Here is a 22,908-nt window from a genome sequence, read left to right as displayed (position 1 = left end):
GAAAAACTTGCCGTTTTAGTGTGTGCCCCTTTAAATGCAAATGAGCAGCTGCTGCCAGCACAGAGGGCGGAGCCTCACAAGCTCTGCTCTGCCAGGACTATCTCATCTCACAGTATTATAATATCAAAAACAGAAACTCTCCGTAGTGGTGTTCATTTCGACCCGGAGCCCCACGGCTGAAAAAAGGTCGTTGGGAGACACTGCTTATGATTTATGGGGATTTAAAAAAAGGAGTGGGTGGATTTTTATCACTATAGGGTGGTTGTGTAAACACACTGCCAACACACATTTATGTCCAAACACCATGCAAAAGTGAATTTTGCATAATAGGTCCCCTTTAATGTCAGGATTTACTAAAGACACCCAGTGAAAAATTGGCGCTGAAAAGGCATGGATACAAGGTTATTTTTGCAGTTGACTTTATTGCATATGCATTTGTTTCCTACATGTTTCCCTTTCAGAAGCAACATTTATGGGAGGATAAATGAGAGTATTTAAATGGAAAAATGAGAGTATTTTTCCCATTAAAAAATGGGAGTATTTAAATTAATTTACTAAGGTTTGCGCTTGTCAGATTACTGGTATTTGATGAATGAAATTGATGAAAACATGATAATAGTCATTAAAATAATGTCACAATGCAAAAAAAAAAAAAAAAAAAATCAATGATCCTAAAATATAATTTGTAAATGCAAAAATAATATTATAGAGTAATCTAATGCACAATAACATTTCTTTTGATTTTGCTGTGACGTGGATGTGTTTTTGTGACCATAAATCCTGTAATCTTTCCTGTAATTCACGATGAAATATTGTTAAGGTGGTCCTCACAATGGCCAAAATGAGTGTTTTTTGGACACGCGTATTAATGTGATACTTATTTTCTCACCGCAATCACGACACTTACAGTAGGTAATATTGTGTGCAAAGGCCATTATTTCCAAGGTGCTCAGAATTAATCAAGTCCTCCACACCCATGAAACTTGATTATTACAACTAATGTAGATGTGTGTGTGTGTGTGTGTTGGGAAACCCAGAGAAACCTCTGTCGCCATAGCAACACACAGCATGGTCTGACGGGGTTCTCGCTGTGAGGAGAGGATACGTAAGGGTCGACCACCACGTGGGGTCCGGATCCCCTTTTCCAGACTGTGAATTCACATTATCTCTTTTTCCCTGACTTACGAGTGCGAGAAATGGACAGATCACACATTCTCTTTCTTTTATTCTCGTTGTTATGACATGACTCACCGGATATTATGTCTCCCTCCATGTTTCCGTCCAATTACGCAGAGCTCTGTGGAAATGAGGCTGGCTCCAGAGATCTGAGAGGAAGTCTTTAAAAAGACTGGAGTGATCTGGCTCACACTGATCTGGTCTGTGGCTAATGCCTCTTTATGAGTCCCTGGATAGTTGGAGCCCAGGAAACTGATTAAAACGGGACTGGAAACGTGCCAGAGTACAATGAACTCGATGTGTGTGACATTCTCCCATGAGTGACCTTTTAAGGAACATAATTGTTACAACTTAATGTGTGTGGACAGCTACTGTGGCGTGATGTCAATAACCACAGACGATTATATTGACTCGCCATTCAGTGTCTATAAATGAACTGGAAACACGTTCACAGTACACACACCGAAAGAAAGTTTAGAACCCTTAAATAAACAAATAGAATATCTAAATAACCATAAGACTGAAACATTGAAAGTTACCTTTGAATAATGGCATAAAGCCATCGTTGAGCGTCAGCCGGCCCAGTTTTTGAGGTGTGTTCCACACCGCAGCCACTAGTCGGACCTTATTGGGGGCTTTTTGGCCGATTGTGCATGTTGAATGTTTAGCATGGTGACATATGCCAGACTTCATCAATCATTTAGGGGCTGTTTACACGACACTGCTTTCAGCTAAAAACATTAAACTTTTAATGTGTTTTGGCCGTTCGTTTACACGACAACGGCGTTTTGGGTGCCTGAAAACGCAAACTTTTGAAAATGACTTTCAAATTGCACATTTTTGAAAACGGTCTCTATGTAAACAACAAAAACGGCAATCTCTGAAGATGACGATGTCATGCACATGCGTATTGCGTGTTCAGTCTATTGTGTTTCATCGCCATCTAATGGCCTGGCAGTAGAATTCTGCGTTTTTAGTTGTCTTCTTGGATCCGTGTGAATGGGGATCGTTTTGACAATGGTGTCATCTGTACGTGGAAAAACGCAAAGGAAAAACTTCTCAGTTTTAAGCATATCGTTGTCGTGTAGATGTACCCTTTGTCTGCATAAACCCCTCCCCATTCTTACAATCGACTGCAAGCTCACGTTTAGATCTGCCTTTATCCAATCAACAACCAGCAGACAGATTTGAACTGAATTTGATATGGACATAATGGCCAAGTTTAAACACTCTTACTTTCCCTTTGTGCCCATGCATGAATTCCAGGGTGGGATATGGAAGTAATTTAATTTACAATATCAAATTTGCCGTCTATAATCATGTTTGATTGTAAATGTTGATGACTGATCTTGGCGTAAACATCTTGAATTGTTAACAGACAGTCAGAGGAATTATATTTTACATCATTTAACTTTTGTTTGCTGCTTTTTACCATATACAGTATGACATTTGAAATAATCTTGAATGAAAGACATTTTTCTAACAATAATCTTTTGAATGTGAATTTTGATGTTAACCCAAATATCAAACAAGCAATAAAACATTAAGTCAATGTTGGCATATCAACATTCATTGTTTACTGAATAGAGCATTGCGCTAGCCATGAAAAAGTCAAGGGTTTGAGTCCCTAACTATTCCTTAAATTGAGTGTAGTTTGCTAAATATGAAAACATTAAAACCATTGAAATAATATAGTGTGGATTTTATATAATTCTCAGTTAACGATGAAACAACACTGAAATTTCAATCTCAACCAAATTGATGTCTCAGAAGAAAAGTCGACAGTGTATCATTGGAAAGTTGTCAAGTTCTGAATTAAAATGAATGGTCAGTAATATATAAATTAATCTAGGGTGTTTAAAATGCATGTGCAACAGTACAGAGTGGCACAAAAGAACTCTCAAGTTTCTTCTCAATTCCTTGCTGGTCAAGATCTTCCCAACCCTATCCGGAACGCCAAATAGACAGCTGGAACAGAGACAACTGAAGACTCATCTCTTCCATCAGCACTTAACTCCATCCTGCTGAAAAAAAATATATATATATCTATTCTATTTTACGGTCTATTCTTTTTTTCAATGCTCTCAGTATATATGAATCCCTCCCTATTCTAGCATGTACTATCCTGAACGACGGCTGAAACTTTGTATTACTAGCACTTCTCGTGTTTATTCCATCTTTAAGATGAATCAGTTGTTACATTCCTCAATTGAAAGACGCTTTGGATAAAAGCGTCTGCTAAATGAATAAATGTAAATGCTCTGAACGACAAACATTTTTACCGTGGAATCCATTTAAGTGCTTTACCAAACACAAGAGCTTCCCATTTCTGCTTTTAAACCATATTGATCATTTGTGCAAGTAAGTGCAAGTGAACACATTTGAATTCCTGTTTGGAAATGATTGCCTGTGGTTATTGGCATCTTGCCGCTGCAGATGCCGGACAGTCTTCGGGTCGAACGCGAGCTGGAGTATTCCTCTACGGTCAGTTCCAGATCTCTGTTTGTAGAGTGTGGACTGGAATGAAAAGCACCAGAGTTATGGCTCCTCCTGTTGCGTTCTCCCTCGCTGTGGGAGTCATTTATAATTCTGGATTTAGTCAGCGCGGATGGCGAGGTCAACCACAGCCGCCTTGCACACAAAAGGCAACATCATTTCCTTCTAAAGCTGTTAGAGTTTAATATTGCAACAGCACTTTCTAGCTCTCAACTGATTGCTTTTTATTATTACGGCAATGGCAATACGTCTAACTTTCTTGCCTCCTCTCTCATATATGTCATCATTATCTGTCCTTCCCCCTTCCTCTCCATCTCCAACCAAACACCATCATTCCTTTTAGAGTGCAGGTAGAGTTCTATGTGAATGAAAACACATTCAAGGAACGTCTGAAGCTGTTCTTCATCAAAAACCAAAGATCCAGTGAGTTCTCGGCCGGACCGAGCGGCGGCTCTAATTGTGGCTTTTCTTGTCCTGTGAGGTGGTAGTTTGTTTTTGCTTTCACGTGGAGTGTTGTTGACCCCTGTGAGTGGCTCTGTGGAGCTGGTGCTGAGTAATTGGTTGGTCTTGTATTTGTTTCTGGCCGTTTGATGTGCTGTCCTCTAGCTGTCGTGTCCCGTCCGTGAGTATTGGGCTTGGTGTGTCTGTTGTTTGTGAAGCTCTTTGTAACGCTGATTGGTGACAGACTCACGCTCTTGTGTGCAGGTTTGAGAGTGCGACTCTTCAACTTCTTCCTGAAGGTTGTGAGCTGCCTGCTCTACATCGTACGAGTCCTGCTGGACGACCCGCGGGAGGAGAGAGACTGGTGAGACAGCCAAATGGGACCGAGGATATTTTTACTTGACGTGAAAGCTGTTTTAGTAGACAGAAAAGTTATTCAGCCTGTTAAGATATATTGTTTTGGCCATATTCTAAAGGTGCCTCATATTAACAAAATTTCGCCTAAATTTGATGTACAAAAACGTAGTAGAGATGCACCGAAATTTCAGCAGCCAGAAATATTTGAAAAAATATAAAAAGAATTTTCGGTTTTGGCCAAAACAGTTTTACTAAAGATGTCAGCAATGTCTAGATGGTGCATGTGTCCTCTGTAGAGAAAGCAATCCCAGAATGCACTGCAAGAAGTGTTGTGAAAATGTTGGTTACACTTTACTTTATGATGTCCATGTTAAAATGTAAGTTGTAAGTAATAATAATTAACTACATGCACTTACAACAGGGTTACGGTTAGGATTATAGTTTGGTTTAGGGTTAGTCACATGTAATTATGCATAATTTAGTTATTAACACAGTAACCATATGTAACATGTAACAAGAACACTGTAAAATAAAGTGTTACCAAAATGTTGTCGAGGTCAAATGTTCTATTGTTAAAAAATAACATTGCATGTATCCCTCATAGCAAGGCCAATTTTTATTCAAGATGGTGGTTGCAGTCAAGGGAAATGTCATTATAAACACCACTTAAATCAATTTAAAATATCTTCATCTAACATTTGTGTGTTGGAAGTTTTTGTGTTATAGTATGAAGTAGCTTAGCTTAGCAAAATGCTAACGTCACACTCAGCTAAAGTTTGCAATCTAAGGTTTCTCAAGGAACAGCAATTGTTTGATTGCGTTCCAACCACAGTTAGAGTAGAACTGAACTTTATGAACATTGATGCCATTCTCCTGATACATTTGGAAACAGCGGTCGAGTAGGAACACCAATCTTTACTGACTAAATTGCCTGAACGTACTGTATATCTTAAAGGTAGCGTTTAATCGCTTGAGGTCACTGACTAGCCGTACTGTTGCTTTTGCTAGTAGGTGTTCCTGCTTAGCTGCAGCTGTAACAGTCGAATGGCTGTCTGCATTTCCATTGGTAGCTGCTGCATTACATCACTTCTCATTTGCATAAAATTGAGTAAGAGAGAAGAAGTAAGAGAGAAGAAGAAAGACAGGCATATACAGAGAAACAGGTCAGAGTCTGTTTCATTTCTGAGTGTAAATGAAAAAACAATGCCAAAGTGCAGAAGAACAGCATAGCGAGAAGCTCACGCCAAAGAGATGCAAGTGAACGACAGGAACAGTGAAGGACGGTCAAAAGTGAAAATCTATTTTCAGTTCAGAGAAGAGTTCATGTGGTGTTGGAGAGAGAGTGTGTGGGTAGACGAAGGGAAAGTGAGATCCGGAGAAGACTGAAGTGCCTTTGGATAGTCCATGCATAAAAAGCAAGCAGTTGCAACTCTTATCTGTGTGTGTTTGCTTTCCCTGCAGTCCTGGCTGTCTCAGACAGAATGCCTCTGCCCACAACAGAAGCCATTTCGACTGGTAAGGATCCAGGCTCTTGACTCTGAGAGATGAGAAATGAACATGGTGGCCGAGGGCCAGATGCACACAGACATACGGCCATTTTAATAGAGAAAATCTGAAGAAAATCAATATAAATTTAAGGAATGTGAATCTCCTCTTTTGAATATGTTTATCAGGAACTTTGCAACTCATCATCTCTTCTGATATTTCATCTTAAGGTTAATATACCCTTGTGAAAAAGAAGTGTGCTTTGAATGTCCACTTATAGTGTACTGCAAATCCTATATACATATATATATATATATATATAAACTGTACTTGCAGATAATATTAATGAATAAATACGCCACATAATGACTTTATTACTGTTTCTTAACACATTTTTAAAAAGTTTGATTTTAAAGCACATTTTAAATCATTGTTTTATAATCCCCCTGTGGTGAAAATCAAGCTTTTAATGTTGTTTATGTCTATGTGGTGTTTTTAATATGTCAATTCATAAGTCAACACCATTGCTGAGTATTTTCTCCATAAAACTGCAGTGAACCAAAGACAGTCTCAAAAATATGGTTTGAAATCGCTGGTGTTTCTGACGTCACAAACTACCTTGTAACCAATCAGATCAACGTGTGATCGTCAACGAGTGGATCTCTGAGCTGCTGTGAGTGAGTGGAGGCGGGGCTAATTTGCATAGTTACATTCAAGCTATTTTTAGGCATGACGATTTTTTTTTTTCAAGAAAAAAAAAAGCTTAAATATGTCATTTTGATGATCAAAGATGAGTTTTAAGGGATACAATTATTGACTACAGGGGGACTTTAATAATCTTGTCATAATTTAAAGTAGTACACTTATTTGGATGTTGACAAAAAGTACTTGATTATAAAACTGCAGCGTGTTATTCAATATTAGATTTAAAATTAATAGGCTATCATTTAAATGTGTTATTACAAATATTTAAATACATGAAATACAAGTTTCAATATTAAAGCATCAAAACATTAAACCATATTTTAGTTTAGCATAAATGCTTGTTACATTCAGCAGTACACTTCAACCATTTCAAAGACAAAATTATAAAGATGTAATTAAGTCCTACTAGCACTCTAAAGTTCAGCTAATAGCATTTACTGTAAATTTAAACTATAAATCATTTTCATTTAATTGTATAACATGGAGTTAAAGGAATAGTTCACTTAAAAAATAAAGTTCTGTCATCATTTACTTACCCTCAAGTTGTTTCAAACATGTATGAATTTCTTTCTTCTGCTGAACACTTTAAGAAGATATTTTGAAGAATGTCGGAAACCAAACAGTTAATTTTTAACATAGTATGTTTTTCCTACTATGGAAGTCAATGGGGCTCATCAACTGTTTGGTTGAGTAAATGATGACAGAATTTAAATTTTTAAGTGAACTGCTCCTTTAAGTGTCTGAAAACATTACATTCAGTTCACACTTAAGTATATTAATTTAAAGTATAATATTTCCATAATACACTCTCAGAAAAAAAGGTACAAAAGCTGTCACTGTGGCGGTACCTTTTCAAAAGGTACACCTTTGTACCTAAAGAGTGCATTTAAGTCCCTCAAAGGTACATATTGGTACCAAACGTGTACATATTAGTACCTAAATGGTACATATTAGAACCCTTTTGAAGGCTTTTTTTCTGAGAGTGTAAGTACACTTTTAAAGTGCTTCTTTTTAACAAGGGTAAAGCTGCTGTGTGACTCAAAACCACTTCATTCATGAAACACGAGCAGAATGTTTTTAACCAACTGCAACAAATTGGTTGGTTGTTTCCCATTTCTGTGATGTTGTGCTGGGTAGCCCCGCCCACAATCAAATCTGATTGGTCTAAAATTGAACTGTATGTTAAATATCCAACATGTTCTGACTGGCTGTGATTCAAATGACTTTTTTGCTAGAAATGTATTGTGTTGTGTACAGTTAGACTGTTTTGTCTCATGCCAGCAGTAGAATTGATTTATTGACTTCAGGACAGTGCACAAGGAGTCTCCGTGACCTGTTTAACAAGGCGGTCAGGTTTTTGCTATTTATTAAGAACCAAAAATGCTGGCGGCATTCTGTAAGCATTTAATGGTATGTCTGACAAGATGCCACTCTGCTCATTACTTTACTGCAGAATACACACTTTGATTTCTTAATTTGTAACAAAAATGTTAATTTGAATCTGTTTATTGCTCAGGCATTGTAAATGGATTGGATTCTGGAATTGGTGTGTTTGTTTGACGTGTGGGGGGAAAAAGTGTTCAATTATGGGCCTGCTTCTTGATCCGAGCGTCTCTAATTTGTAATTTCCCTTTCATTCTTTACCTCATTTCATCATAATAATGGCTTCCTTTCATCAGGTCCCTCATAATTTGGGTGAACAGGCCTCTGCCACTCTGGGCTCTTCAGGTCAGAACAAATTCATTAATCCACACACACACACATACACTTGTGTTTCTTCTACAGGCACTTTTGTCCTTTGTGTGATTTTAAAAGTAAATTTTTGGGCTCTTATGATTGTATTTAATATTAAAACAATGGATGCACACGCATCACTGAAGAATTCTGTCATCTTACCCTTAATGAACAAAAATCTTCTTTTTTTCCAAATCACAATTAATGTTGTCATGGAAATCACAATGGTGGAAATAAAAAAAAAAAATTGAATAAAATGTGGGGTGATTCCTAATGCTAATTTATAGCATTTTATGTTTCCCAAATACAATTAAATAATATTTACACATATTTTACATTGATGATTTTATTAATGATGTAAGTATTGCAAGATTTATTAAAATCATAATTAATCTGTTTATCTAACTCTTCCTTTCGATAATTTGTTTTATTTCTATTTTTTAAATGTATTATTTTCCAACTTAAAAAGGCGAACACCATAAAATATGTAAATTATAGTAGCATAAATAAATGATGAAAAGTTTAAGGCATTTTCTAAGTTCTAACCTGTTAGCCTTCACCCCCACTTTTGAAATAATCCCAATAAATGGCATAACCAAACTAAAACAGATACAGTTCATGAACCCTTTGCACTAAAAGCATAAGTCTGGTCTCATTTGAAACTAAGCAGACACTTGGCAGTTTATTGTAAAGTCAGAATTAATTATGTTATAATGATTTATTTTTTTGTATAAATATTTATGAAAATAAAATTGAAGTTGGCATTGTATTAATCTAGAAATGCTCTGCAGCTACAGCCACGTTATTGTCACGGTGTAGTGCAGGCAGAAGAAGATGAGACAAGTTCCAATACAGACTTTTACTTATAATAATAATATCCAACGAGTAGACAGGCTTAAGTTTACACACACCAAAATAGGACTAACTACGGACAAGGACTGACTGAACTGAAGGAACTAAATACAAACACTGATGAACATGATTAACTGAAAACAGGTGACACAGATGACGACGATTAACTGAACAGGTGATACAGAAGAACTAATAAAGGTTGACATGGAAATGGATGAGTGGCAGGAAAACAGAACAAAAGACATGTGACTAACACAAACAGAACACAACTGTGACAGTACTCCCCCCTTCCGGTAGGCGCGTCCTTCTCGCGCCGTAAAAGACCAACTGCGGAGGGAGATGACTCAGGAAGAGGACGAAGGTGAGGGCAGACAAAAGTCAAGAGGGACCAGGGTGGAGCCGACAGAGGGAGGAGCCATGGTGGAGGCAGGGCTGACGACTCCAGGGGGCCGACTGACAGGGGCGGAGCAGGTGGGAGAGGAGACCAGGGTGGAGCCAGAGAACCGACGAGACAGGACGATGCAGAGGATCTGGAGGGACTTGGCGACGCAGATGGCTCTGGCGACTGAAGCGCAGGCGGGGATCCAGAAGGCCACGGTGGAGCCGGAGTGACCGAGGACCAAGGTGGAGCTGGAGGGAGAGAGGAGCTCAACGGAGCCAGAGGGACGAGGCGAAACCAGAGGAGGGTAGTTCCGAGGCGAGGGCAGGGTGAGGAACGACCAAGGCGGAACCGGGGGGACGAGGGTGCCCGGCGGAGCTGGTGGACTGATGGGCCACGGCGGAGATGAGGGAGGCAGGAGCCACGGCGGAGCCACGGCGGAGCCAATGGGTCGACAGGCCGCAGCGGAGTCCGGGGTCGAGGAGGTCGGAGGCGGAGACCGGAGATCCACCGACCCTGATGGAGTGAGTGACAGGCAGACCCACGGCAACTCCACCTGACCTGACCTGTTCCTGATCGAGGCCCGACACTTTTCAGACACCGGAGGACAGTTTCCCTCCAGTTCAGTCCTGTGGTGTCGGGGAGATCAATGGGACGGTTGAAAGTGGCCCCGATCAGGAACAAGGTCCTCAGGGTCTCGTCGTCGAGCAGGCTGGTAAATGCAAGACGACAGAAGTTCGTTGTGAAAATCAGTGCTCTCCTGAGCCACCAAAATAAACTGAGTCCTATCATCCATTTTCGAGGTCCGTAGTTCTGTCACGGTGTAGTGCAGGCAGACGAAGATGAGGAGACAAAAGTTCCAATACAAACTTTTACTTATAATAATATCCAACGAGTACAGACAGGCAGAAGGTTACACACACCAAAATAGGACTAACTACAGACAAGGACTGACTGAACTGAAGGAACTAAATACAAACACTGATGAACATGATTAACTGAACAGGTGATACAGAAGAACTAATAAAGGTTGACATGGAAACGGATGAGTGGCAGGAAAACAGAACAAAAGACATGTAACTAACACAAACAGAACACAACTGTGACAGTTATATTCTGAAGACAAGTCTAAAACTCTGAATTTCAAGAACATGTCATGTGATTTTATTTTGAGAAGACTCTAAAATGCTAACTGATGTTTATTGTCATCTTCAAAGCATCCATTCAGTGTATTCTCTCTATTGTTTTGTGGTGCAAATTGCCCCATTCAGTTTCAGTCTTCCCTGCACACATTCACCGCTCTCCAGCCTGGTTATGGCTCTGATTATTCTTTTCTTTTGTCGTCTTTATAATTTCTGACAACTTTCTATTCACAAAGTTTTAATCCCTTATTGCTTTGATCAAACTTGATCAGAGCTCATTGGCTACTGATACAGCAGGAACCAATCAGCCAATAGTTTCATGACAGAACTTTGTATTTAACCAGTGATAACAAATGAAACCTTATTGTAAAGTGTTACCAAATAATAGTAGCAAAAATAAATATGAAATCAATCCATGGTACATACAAGAGCCTGTGGTTGAAAGACACACACAGACACATTTTCCATTGTTGTGTTGCCCACAGTTTCGCCATTTATTCTCAGACAGTGTGAAACTCACTGCTCCTGCTGTTTCTTCCTACACAGCCTCTGCTTTTTTCTCTAATCTCTGTCTCTTTTTATCTCTCTGTTTGCCTATTTTCTCATCTCACCAGGTGCTTGTTGCATTCATCAGTTTTTCAGAGACAATGTTGTTGGTGTACCTCAGCTACAAGGTGAGTCAAACAACCCATGTGCTCATGGTCTTATCACTAGTACTTGTACTGGCTTCAAAGCGGCCTGTAATACCTAGAGAGAACTACAGTATCTGTCAGATTCCTATTCATTTCAATGCTAGCTGCATTTGAGCTTTTACCAAATAACTCTAAATAACCTTCTGTATTGGGATATTTATCTTGCATGTTGTGACTGATAATCAGTATGTTTGTTTTGCTTAGTCCTAAGAAAAAGTAGCTCACCACACAAATCTGGTTGCTCGGCAGTTGACTAAACGAACATGTGAGCATTAATGCTATTATGGACTACTACATTATCTCATGTAATTAATGTTCATGAGCAGAGCTGGAATGTTTAACATTGTGTCCCATTGACTTTTTAGATCGTTCCTTCACCCTGAATATATTAGATCTGCAGTCCCCAGAGTGTATTTGAGAAGGTCAGACAAAATGAGATGGAGAAACGGATAGAATCCTTCAAAAAAAAACTGCCGGTGTGGTTCCTAGATGATCATAGTCGGTATTTATGGTCATTAGTTGGTCCAATTTGGTTCACCAGCAGGCTCATCATGTTGGTCTATCTGTTTAGGGCCTGTAGACCGTCTTAGACAAGCAACACGCAAGCTAAAGCGTTTCAGAAACAAGCTTAACCACCTTAAGAGTAGAGGAAGAGTTGCGTTGAGCTGTTTTGAAGGGACTAAGTGGTGAGAGAAAGCATGAGGCATGTTTGTCCTCCAGACACTGATAGTGAAGGGATGTCTTAGAGTCTCCTACACCTCGTTTGATCCCAGTGCGATGAGTACATCCTGCATCAACACATCTCTCACTTTATGTTCTGCTTTGATTTCTTTCGAAACCATCTAGGCTTTTTCACCCACGCAGGTTCCACATGGGTGAGACCTAAACATATATCTTGCTTGTAAAATATGGCAGACGTTTAACACCTTAATAGAGCCACAGGCTCAACTGCATCCGATAAATGAAACTTATTTCCGAGGGGGCGAGGAGAGTGACCTTTAACCCTGCTGTTTTTCAATGGTTCAAACCTTATCAAAGCAGTGTTTTATCCTCTAATCCAAGAGGTCACACAAACACTAGTTTCCTGACCTTGACACAAGTATCCTTGTTTCTAGGGCAACGTTTGGGAGCAAGTGTTGCGCATTCCGTTCATTCTGGAGATGATCAGCGCCGTTCCTTTTGTGATCACTGTGAGTAAAAATGTGCCAATGGGATTTTATGGACATGGATCATTTGTTATTATTAATATTATTATATGTAATTTTATTTAACAATTTTAAAATATTATTTTATTTTGTTTCTGACATTATTATTAAATTATTATTATTATTATTATTATTATTTTACTAACAAATAAACAAAATGTTGCTTCTGACGATATTATTATTATTTTACCAACAAATAAACAATATTTTGCTTCTGACTTTATTATTATTATTATTATTATTATTATTATTATTATTTTACTAACAATTAAACAATATTTAGCTTCTGACGTTATTATTATTATTATTATTATTATACTAACAATAATTTTTTTGGCTTCTGACATTATTATTATTATTTAAATTTTATAATTTAACATGACTACCAAAAACTCTAAAACTGTGTTGCTGATATATATATATATATATATATATATATATATTAGTAAATATAGTATATTTGCCATGGAGCTAAAGAATCATCAGTGGAGCAGCAGTGTTCCTGAACTATTATATTATATATGTATTGTGTGTTAGAGCTGTATCACAAAACTCGTTGAATTGAAGGAAATTAAATCTTTTTTTCTTTCCAATCAGGTGATTTTGCCTTCCCTCAGAAACTTGTTCATTCCAGTTTTCCTGAACTGCTGGCTGGCCAAACACGCTCTTGAGAACATGATTGTAAGAAATGAAGCCTATCTCCTGTCCTTTCTTCCAGTGAAATTGTGTCTGTGTGTATCCACTTTTATCACACAGCTCTTATTTTCTTCTCTATCTCACTTCCTCCGCATGCCTTATTTTCCTGATTGTATCTGTCCTCTGCTGTTGAAAGCTTGCTGGTTATCAAATTTGCCAAACCTCTTGATGATTGTTTTGGTTTTTTTATCATAAGTACAAGTACAATAGCACTATACGTTATTAAATGTCTTACTGTCTCTCATCTCTGCCTTCTTTTATCTCTCTCTTCTCCTTCATGTTGTTTTCAGAATGACCTGCACAGAGCGATTCAGCGTACACACTCGGCCATGTTCAACCAGGTGCTCATCCTCATCAGCACCCTACTTTGCCTCATCTTCACCTGGTGAGAGAAAAAAACAAACAGGGCCTGAAATGATTCATTTACTAAGAAGATTGTTTAACTTTACAATAAGTCAGTGGGAGAGCAGAACACTTACAGTGAGGAAAATAAGTATTTGAACACCCTGCTATTTTGCAAGTTCTCCCACTTGGAAATCATGGAGGGGTCTGAAATTGTCATCGTAGGTGCATGTCCACTGTGAGAGACATAATCTAAAAAAAAAAAAATCCAGAAATCACAATATATGATTTTTTAACTATTTATTTGTATGATACAGCTACAAATAAGTATTTGAACACCTGTCTATCAGCTAGAATTCTGACCCTCAAAGACCTGTTAGTCTGCCTTTAAAATGTCCACCTCCACTCCATTTATTATCCTAAATTAGATGCACCTGTTTGAGGTCGTTAGCTGCATAAAGACACCTGTCCACCCCATACAATCAGTAAGAATCCAACTACTAACATGGCCAAGACCAAAGAGCTGTCCAAAGACACTAGAGACAAAATTGTACACCTCCACAAGGCTGGAAAGGGCTACGGGGAAATTGCCAAGCAGCTTGGTGAAAAAAGGTCCACTGTTGGAGCAATCATTAGAAAATGGAAGAAGCTAAACATGACTGTCAATCTCCCTCGGACTGGGGCTCCATGCAAGATCTCACCTCGTGGGGTCTCAATGATCCTAAGAAAGGTGAGAAATCAGCCCAGAACTACACGGGAGGAGCTGGTCAATGACCTGAAAAGAGCTGGGACCACCGTTTCCAAGGTTACTGTTGGTAATACACTAAGACGTCATGGTTTGAAATCATGCATGGCACGGAAGGTTCCCCTGCTTAAACCAGCACATGTCAAGGCCTGTCTTAAGTTTGCCAATGACCATTTGGATGATCCAGAGGAGTCATGGGAGAAAGTCATGTGGTCAGATGAGACCAAAATATAACTTTTTGGTCATAATTCCACTAAACGTGTTTGGAGGAAGAAGAATGATGAGTACCATCCCAAGAACACCATCCCTACTGTGAAGCATGGGGGTGGTAGCATCATGCTTTGGGGGTGTTTTTCTGCACATGGGACAGGGCGACTGCACTGTATTAAGGAGAGGATGACCGGGGCCATGTATTGCGAGATTTTGGGGAACAACCTCCTTCCCTCAGTTAGAGCATTGAAGATGGGTCGAGGCTGGGTCTTCCAACATGACAATGACCCGAAGCACACAGCCAGGATAACCAAGGAGTGGCTCTGTAAGAAGCATATCAAGGTTCTGGCGTGGCCTAGCCAGTCTCCAGACCTAAACCCAATAGAGAATCTTTGGAGGGAGCTCAAACTCCGTGTTTCTCAGCGACAGCCCAGAAACCTGACTGATCTAGAGAAGATCTGTGTGGAGGAGTGGGCCAAAATCCCTCCTGCAGTGTGTGCAAACCTGGTGAAAAACTACAGGAAACGTTTGACCTCTGTAATTGCAAACAAAGACTACTGTACCAAATATTAACATTGATTTTCTCAGGTGTTCAAATACTTATTTGCAGCTGTATCATACAAATAAATAGTTAAAAAATCATACATTGTGATTTCTGGATTTTTTTTTTTAGATTATGCCTCTCACAGTGGACATGCACCTACGATGACAATTTCAGACCCCTCCATGATTTCTAAGTGGGAGAACTTGCAAAATAGCAGGGTGTTCAAATACTTATTTTCCTCACTGTAATTGTGCTTTTGGTACAAGAAATGCGTAGAATAGCAGAATAGGATCTGTGGTGATGTTGTGTGACTGGTCAGGATTTGACAGGATGATGTTTCCAAAGTGCTGATTAATTAAACACCATGTTGTGTGTGTGTGTGTTCTTTTGTTCTGTGAGGTAAGTAGCAGGGAGGTGCCGAATGTACAGGGTAACGGTGCGTTTGTAAAACAGAAGGGAGAGAATCGAATGACCTTTTCACCGCTGACAGCTGCGTGTTGACTCAACCGGCCTTTCAACACGGAGCAAACACACACAAGCGCCACACACACCAGCGATACTGAAAGATAACCCACACACGGGCACGCAAACAGGGTTCACATCATGTCGTCTTGCGTGTGGCTCACCACACAGTTTTGGCTCGTGTTTATCACAGTTTGCTCCAAATCATCCGGTGATGATAGAAACCCTCTGGCTTTCCATATACATGCAAATGCCTGCAAACCTGTCCACCTGAAAAGCCTTTCAAGGAATGGTTTATTCAGATTTTTTATTACTCATCACCATATTTAAACCCATAATTTTTTTTTTTTTTACAAAAAAATCTTAGTACAGCTCTTTTCCACACAACCGTTCATACTCATAGTGCTTTAAAATAACATCATAGATGTTTTGAAGAACACGCAAAGACTTTTAATTTTGGGGTGAACTATCCCTTTAAATCCATATTTCAGCTGTTCTTACACCCTTTTATCTCTCTTTTCCAGTATTTGCGGGATTCAGCACTTGGAACGTGCAGGGAACAACCTGACGCTCTTTGACTCTCTGTATTTCTGTGTTGTCACCTTCTCTACGGTGGGCTTTGGTGATGTCACACCACAGATCTGGCCCTCTCAGCTGCTCGTGGTCATCATGATCTGTGTAGCTCTTATAGTTCTACCAATACAGGTAAATAAAATACATGGTCGGACCATTACAACTCATCCTTTTAATCATATATATATATATATATATATATATATATATATATATATAGACTGTATATAGTTCTGTCATGAAACTCTAGATGGCGCAGGTTGATAGATCCTTCACATCCAATCTGTTAGCAATGACATCATTACCGCATGACACATGCTGATAAGCTGCTGGTCCTGCAGCCAATGAGATTGTTTGCTCAACATTTAAATAGTCTGGTTCAGTGTTTGCTGTAAGCTAGTCCTGCAGTGTGCTATCAGTTCCTCTAAACCCCTCCACCTCCCCCAGCTCCACCTGCCTATAGATCTGCTACAGGATTTATGCATGTCTGTTCATGCAGCAACAGCATATCTTACGTGCTCACAGCAGCGTGTCTATGTATCTATACTATATAAGTCCATACTTGCTCTGCAGCAGCAGTGTGGCAGATCTAGTCTACCAAGACCAAATACATTAACATTGCCGTATCCATTACCATGCTAAAACTATGTCCATATGTGTGTGTGTGTGTGTGTGTGTGTGTGTGTGTGTGTGTGTGTGTGTGTGTGTGTGTGTGTGTGTGTGTGTGTGTGTGTGTGTGTGTGTACAAATCGCCAGTCTGTGCATTAGTGTTTAGAATTTTTCAGTGAATCTTTCATTGAACTAATTCAGGAACGAAACTGCTGTTCTCATGAGTTAGTCATTGAATCATTTACTCAACCGATTAGTTGAAAAACACTAATTCATTCCAGAACAACAATGCGCCACTACTGTCTTTTGCTTGGTGATGTGCAGCGGTTCAGTCATTTATGCAACCAGTTCACTCAAATGGCTGATTCATTCAGGAACGAAGCAAGTGGCTGTCTTCATGAATGGATCGTTGACCCGATTTGTTAAAAAATGTGCATTCATTCAGTATCAGAAACAGAAACACACTACGGTTCTGCTCTGGCTTTGTTTAGAAATATTTTCATTGGTCATCTAGAGCAAAAACAGGCACTATTGACCATGTTTTGTCTAAAATGTAAATTACTAATAAACTTTTTTTATTGAACTGTTGTATAAAATTACTAACGGATTTGCAATTGTGCTGATAGTCTGGAAAATCAACATTATTGCGTTTGTGATATGGTAAAAATTGAAAAGTTAGTAAAGGGGCATTTTTGCACCCATATCTCGAATTGTGGGGGCATGAATTCATTTTGTATATCTTTTTTGCCTTTAATTTCAGACTCTTGAAACTGTCAAATGTTTACTGATTGGTCCGAAAGCTGAAGCTGATATGATTAATAATTCATGGCAACATATGTTTTTTTCCCCAATACTTCAACTCATCAAAATAATTTAATCATCTAATTCAGTTTTGAGGCTTCAACTAGAAAATATATTAATATATAAACAGTTTTTAAGTTAAATTAGATGGACATTTGTTACAGTTTTGACATTTTCTAAATTGCAGATAATCAGAAAGATGAATAGAAGATTTCAAAGGGTCACACATAGCCTTAGTAATAGTAACAGTTACCTTATGTCATCTTAATAGAATATATCCGTTCCACTTAATATTCACATCAAGCTTTCGGCAAGTTCTTTGAAAGAACTTTGAAATTGTGTCGTTTAGGCAAATTTTATGAATTACTGTGGAACAGAATCTAGTGAGTGAAAGGGAGTATTTTATCTTAACTTTACTCAACAGTAGTTCTGCATTGTTCTTTCACATAAGATTATTTCAAAAAAGGTTTTCCACTTTTACTTTCAACTTTCAGACATTTTATGCAAATATTATGTGGTTATGATGACAAAAGCACTGAGCCGAATCACTTTTGTGTTAAAGGCCCCGTGAGACGCGACACAGCTGGTGATTTTCACAGTCTGACACACACACACACACACACACACACACACAAACGCTTCCATGCACACAGTGCTTTTAATTAAACGCATTTCACATCCCATTTCAACATATACCTTGTATTGCTGACACACACTCACCAAAACAGGTCTCGCACACACTCACTCACGAGCACAAGCCTCCCGTGGGGCTGAGGAGAGAATGAGATGAGAGCGGGCTTGTCTTTCATGTGTGATGTGAGGGCTTCCCTGCCAGTTTCCTCTTCGGGAAGCTGCTATGTTTCCATCACACAGGAAATGGCAGTGGCTCCGGCGAGGCCCTCCCACTCTTTTCATCTACAAATACCAGCTGACATTTACTGCTGCCCCCCACATGCAGCTGGTGCTCGAGTGTTGCGGCCGAGCCTGTGTTTGTTTCTGGCCTGACAGGGGAAATCTCCGGTATGGCTCACGGCCCTCAGAGAGCCATCCTACCGTACAGACTGACAGCAGCCGCCGTATCCCATCGCTCCCTGTGCACACATCGCAATGAGGTTTTTTTTCTTCGTAGCTTTTGTATTGCAATTAAACAGTGCCAGATCTCAGTTCCCAAATACCATTAGCCTGAAAGCCAATGAATAACAGACATTACCCACCACTGCTAATAAAATAGCTCAAATCTTTGCTGAGAATCCCTTTATGTTCTCAATACCGGGAGCAAAGCTCTTCTGTCAGACATTTACGCCTGTTGTTAAACATGCGTCTGAGCGCTTTTACACAGGAATATATAAAATATCCTCACTGCCAATATCACCTACACAGTCCACAACAGCAGCCTTATCTTTGCAGAAACATGATCAAAAACAGTATCTACTAGCAGTGTAACGATACCCTCATGTCACGATTCGATACACATCACGATACTGAACTCACAATATTAAATTATTGCGATACTCCAAGACATATGGTAAAAGGTTAACAAAAAATGTACTGCTGATTAAAATGCTAAATTTTATTACATTGTGGGTGTAAATGAAAAGGATTGAACTTTGGTGCTAGTAACCCAATGCACAGGACAATTGTGACACCAGAATAAAAATATGTTCATGATTCTGAAGCTGAAATTACAGAATTATTTTAAACGAATATGCTTGCACTCTGTCACTGACAAGATATGTTTAAAATAATGAAGGCCACTTTTTACACAAATATTCCCCATATTATACATTATATTCAACATTGTATGTGGTAGTTTAATGTAGTACTGACACTGAACTCTGAACACTTGAATTTTTTCTCACAGTTATTTTTATTTTGGGTGAACTATCCACGATACATATTGTCACTATCCACGATACATTTTGTTGCATTTTTGTATTGCGATATATTGTGACACGATATATTGTTACAACCCTAGTATCTACACGAACAATCCACAGCAATATGCAAATATTCAAGACTAGTAGTCAAAACTATACATTTAAAATATACAATTCTATGAATCAGAATGTATTCAGAATCCCGCAGAACTTAATTTCACGGGTAGTTATCTCAGGTTGTGATAATCCACGTGTAGCCTGATGTCTTAATGAAGCTTCGTTCCCTGTAATTTTCTCGTAGTTTGAGCAGTTGGCTTTCTTGTGGATGGAGCGACAGAAGTCTGGAGGGAACTACAGCCGCTATCGCGCCCAGACCGAGAAGCACGTGGTGTTGTGTGTCAGTTGTCTCAAGATAGACCTGCTCATGGACTTTCTCAACGAGTTCTTTGCGCATCCCAGACTGCAGGTAAGCATGCGTGTGTGTATGTACACATGTAAATGTGTGTATGTTCATGTTAATTTGAGCTCAGACAGCCTGCTGTGCGCTGTTAATCCTCTTAAGGATAGCTGGAAGCTTGTACTAGGATTAACTGAACATCAATTTAATTTAACCAAGCTATTTATGTGTTTGATACGAGTTGCACTGGCTTGCAGTTTTCCACTAACTTGCGCTCATCATGTCCAGGATTACTATGTGGTCATCTTGTGTCCTGCTGAAATGGACGTCCAGGTGCGCAGAGTACTCCATATCCCACTGTGGGCTCAAAGGGTCATCTACCTGCAGGGATCTGCTCTCAAAGACCAGGACCTAATGAGGGCAAAGTAAGCCTGCTGAGTAAACAGTACTAATCACCTGAACACGCTTAATTGTCTTGAATGTGCACTTGTAGTATACTTCAAATCTTAAAGGGATATTTCACTGCAGGAAAGATGAACGTGTATTTAAATTGGGTCATTTATGTAGTAGAAATGTGAAATTAGTTTAGAAGTTGGTGCCTTCTAGACTGAGAAAAGCCAGAAAATGTATTTTTGGCTCATGTGGATGAAAGACAACAACTCCCAGAATGCACTTGCTTCGCTGCCCTACGAGGCCACTCCCATGCCACGCCTACCGGTTACAGAGGGCAGTATCGGAAGAAATGATACAACTAGGCCACTAGTCGACTCGAAACTGAAAAGACGGTGTTTTATCGTGAGATCCCCCTATCCCCCTATGGGCAGGAACGAGCTCCTACTACTGGCTGTAGTCTCGAGTCTCTGGACAAAATGCCTCCGATGATGCTAAATGACGATTTTTGCGTCACCAGAGGGTTTTTTTCCAGACACACAATACAGAAATCTCTCGTCTCAGGGGGACATGAGGGAGGGAAGCACGGTCATTCGAAAATACTACCGGGTTTCTACTGATACAAAGCTTAATGCTAATCGGTGAAGTATCCCTTTAAGTTTATACTTGCAGATTATAATATCAATGGAATGAAAGGCCACTTAATCCTAACCCTATAGCTAGTAGTTAGTTATTATTACTCAGTACTTAAATTAATAATTACATTGTAACAAGTACACCTTAAAATAAAGGGTTACACTTTATTTTAAGGTGTCCTTGTTACAGTGTAACTATACATTTAAGTGCTGAGTAATAATAATTACTTCCATCTACTTACTATAGGGTTAGGAATAAGGTTTGGTTTAGGGTTAGATGCATGTAGTTATGCATAATTTATAGTTATTACTACAGTAACTACATGTAACATGTGTAACAAGGACACTGTAAAATAAAGTGTTACCAAATAAAGTGCAACCCAGTATATTTTAGTTTAGCATAAATGATTGACAGTATACATTTGCCAGTACAGATTAACAATATTTCAAGAAAATTGAAGTAACTCGAGTGGGTCAAAAAAGTTCAGCTAATTGCTGTAAAGTATATATAAGTGTAAGTATTCTTTTGAAGTTTATTATTTCCATAAATGGTACTTTTTTTAAGTGTACTTCTTTTTCATAAGGGACATCATGACCTACTATGCCTCAAGTGCCTTTATAAGTCTTTATAAATATTCCATTTCATTAACTCATAATCAATAATTTCACTCATTTTGAGCACTTCCTTCAGCTCACTGCATTTTGACTGGAGGCTTTAAAAGCAGTGTGTAGCTCATATTAATGTTAATGACTTTGAGTAAAAAATATGTTTTACTAAATGATTCTAACAAATCACACTCTATTTGGTGACTGATTTGAAATTATGAAAACGCCGTATTAAGTACTAATGAAAATATGATCTCTTATATAATCACATTATATAACCAAAGCTAAAATGGTCAAATGTTTCCCTTTCTTTGTTTTCTGTTAGTCTTGCTTAAACTGATAGCTTACCATCAGCTCTAACTGCTTAAGAAAAGCTTTTTTGATTAACTAGAACTCACACTTCTCATTCATTTTTGAGGGACGAGTTGAAGATATTTTTGTGGTGATCAGTAGCAGACCGCAGATGTCATATGAACACTTCTGGAAGTATTGACTTTTATCTTTTACATTCTCTGTTTTTCTCTTCTGTCCACTCTATTTCTCTCTTTGTCTCCCTCCTTTCCCCCCTGTTATGGAACCTGACCCTGTTTCTCTGGTCTCTTGTATCCTCTTCATCGTGATCGGCTGCAGGATGGATGATGCCAAGGCCTGTTTTATCCTAAGCAACCGGTTTGAAGTGGACCGCTTTGCCGCTGTACGTTCTCCTCCAGCTAAATTTTCTCACCTTTTTTCCCATTCTGCTTCTCTACCCTCTCGTTTCTGTCCGTAAAATAGGAAGCAGCAGATTCGAACATCCCATGTAATAGCCTGATTCTCTTACACTCTTTCACATTCTCCTTACTGATTTTACATTTTGACAGTTCAACGTGAAATGATTTATCCTCAAGGCAGTTGTAAGCGACGTTTGAGAAAGTAGTTGAATGCCTCTCACGAAACCTGTCAAGAAAATGTTCAACCCAATTTCAACCCAAAATCAAAAGAATTAAATTATAATTTTATATTAATCATCAAGAAAAGGAGACCTAATTTTGCATTGTGACATTAATTCTCTCCTCCGCTTACTGTAATACATACCATCAATATAAAATAATTTTATTGCAGTAATATAAAAAAAACTGTCAGAAAGGGTTGCAGGAAAGATGAGCTGAGGCAGGATGTAAGCGCAGCAGTGATTTTTATTAACAATAAACCAAAATACAAATACAGTGAACATTGAAGAAAAAATAAACCACTAAACAACTAACGAGAATGGATAAAAACAATGTTTCAGGGTACGTTTACACAACAACAATATGCTTAAAAAGGAGTAGTTTTTCCTTTGAGTTTTCCGCGTACAGACGACACCATTGTCAAAACG

The 22,908-nt window shown here is 38.9% G+C and overlaps 1 protein-coding gene across 1 annotated transcript in view; it reads left to right on the top strand.

Annotated features, from left to right (window-relative positions):
* The window catches only part of kcnt2b (potassium sodium-activated channel subfamily T member 2b), a gene marked incomplete at its 5' end in the record, with an annotated part of 95,190 nt that overhangs the window by 31,082 nt on the left and 41,200 nt on the right, over nt 1–22,908 (top strand). Inside the window, 11 exons of the mRNA XM_084111401.1 lie at nt 4,378–4,477; nt 5,932–5,985; nt 8,340–8,388; nt 11,382–11,441; nt 12,575–12,649; nt 13,262–13,345; nt 13,651–13,745; nt 16,188–16,368; nt 19,825–19,989; nt 20,209–20,345; nt 22,182–22,245. Of these exons, the coding sequence (XP_083967527.1) occupies nt 4,378–4,477; nt 5,932–5,985; nt 8,340–8,388; nt 11,382–11,441; nt 12,575–12,649; nt 13,262–13,345; nt 13,651–13,745; nt 16,188–16,368; nt 19,825–19,989; nt 20,209–20,345; nt 22,182–22,245 (1,064 nt within the window). The remainder of the gene's footprint in view (nt 1–4,377; nt 4,478–5,931; nt 5,986–8,339; nt 8,389–11,381; nt 11,442–12,574; nt 12,650–13,261; nt 13,346–13,650; nt 13,746–16,187; nt 16,369–19,824; nt 19,990–20,208; nt 20,346–22,181; nt 22,246–22,908) is intronic.

The sequence above is a fragment of the Abramis brama genome, assembly GCF_963993115.1.
Source record: "Abramis brama genome assembly, chromosome: 1".
In the NCBI taxonomy this organism is placed as follows: domain Eukaryota; kingdom Metazoa; phylum Chordata; class Actinopteri; order Cypriniformes; family Leuciscidae; genus Abramis; species Abramis brama.
Note: the sequence above shows the minus strand (reverse complement) of the source record. Positions and strands in the feature narration are given on the sequence as shown.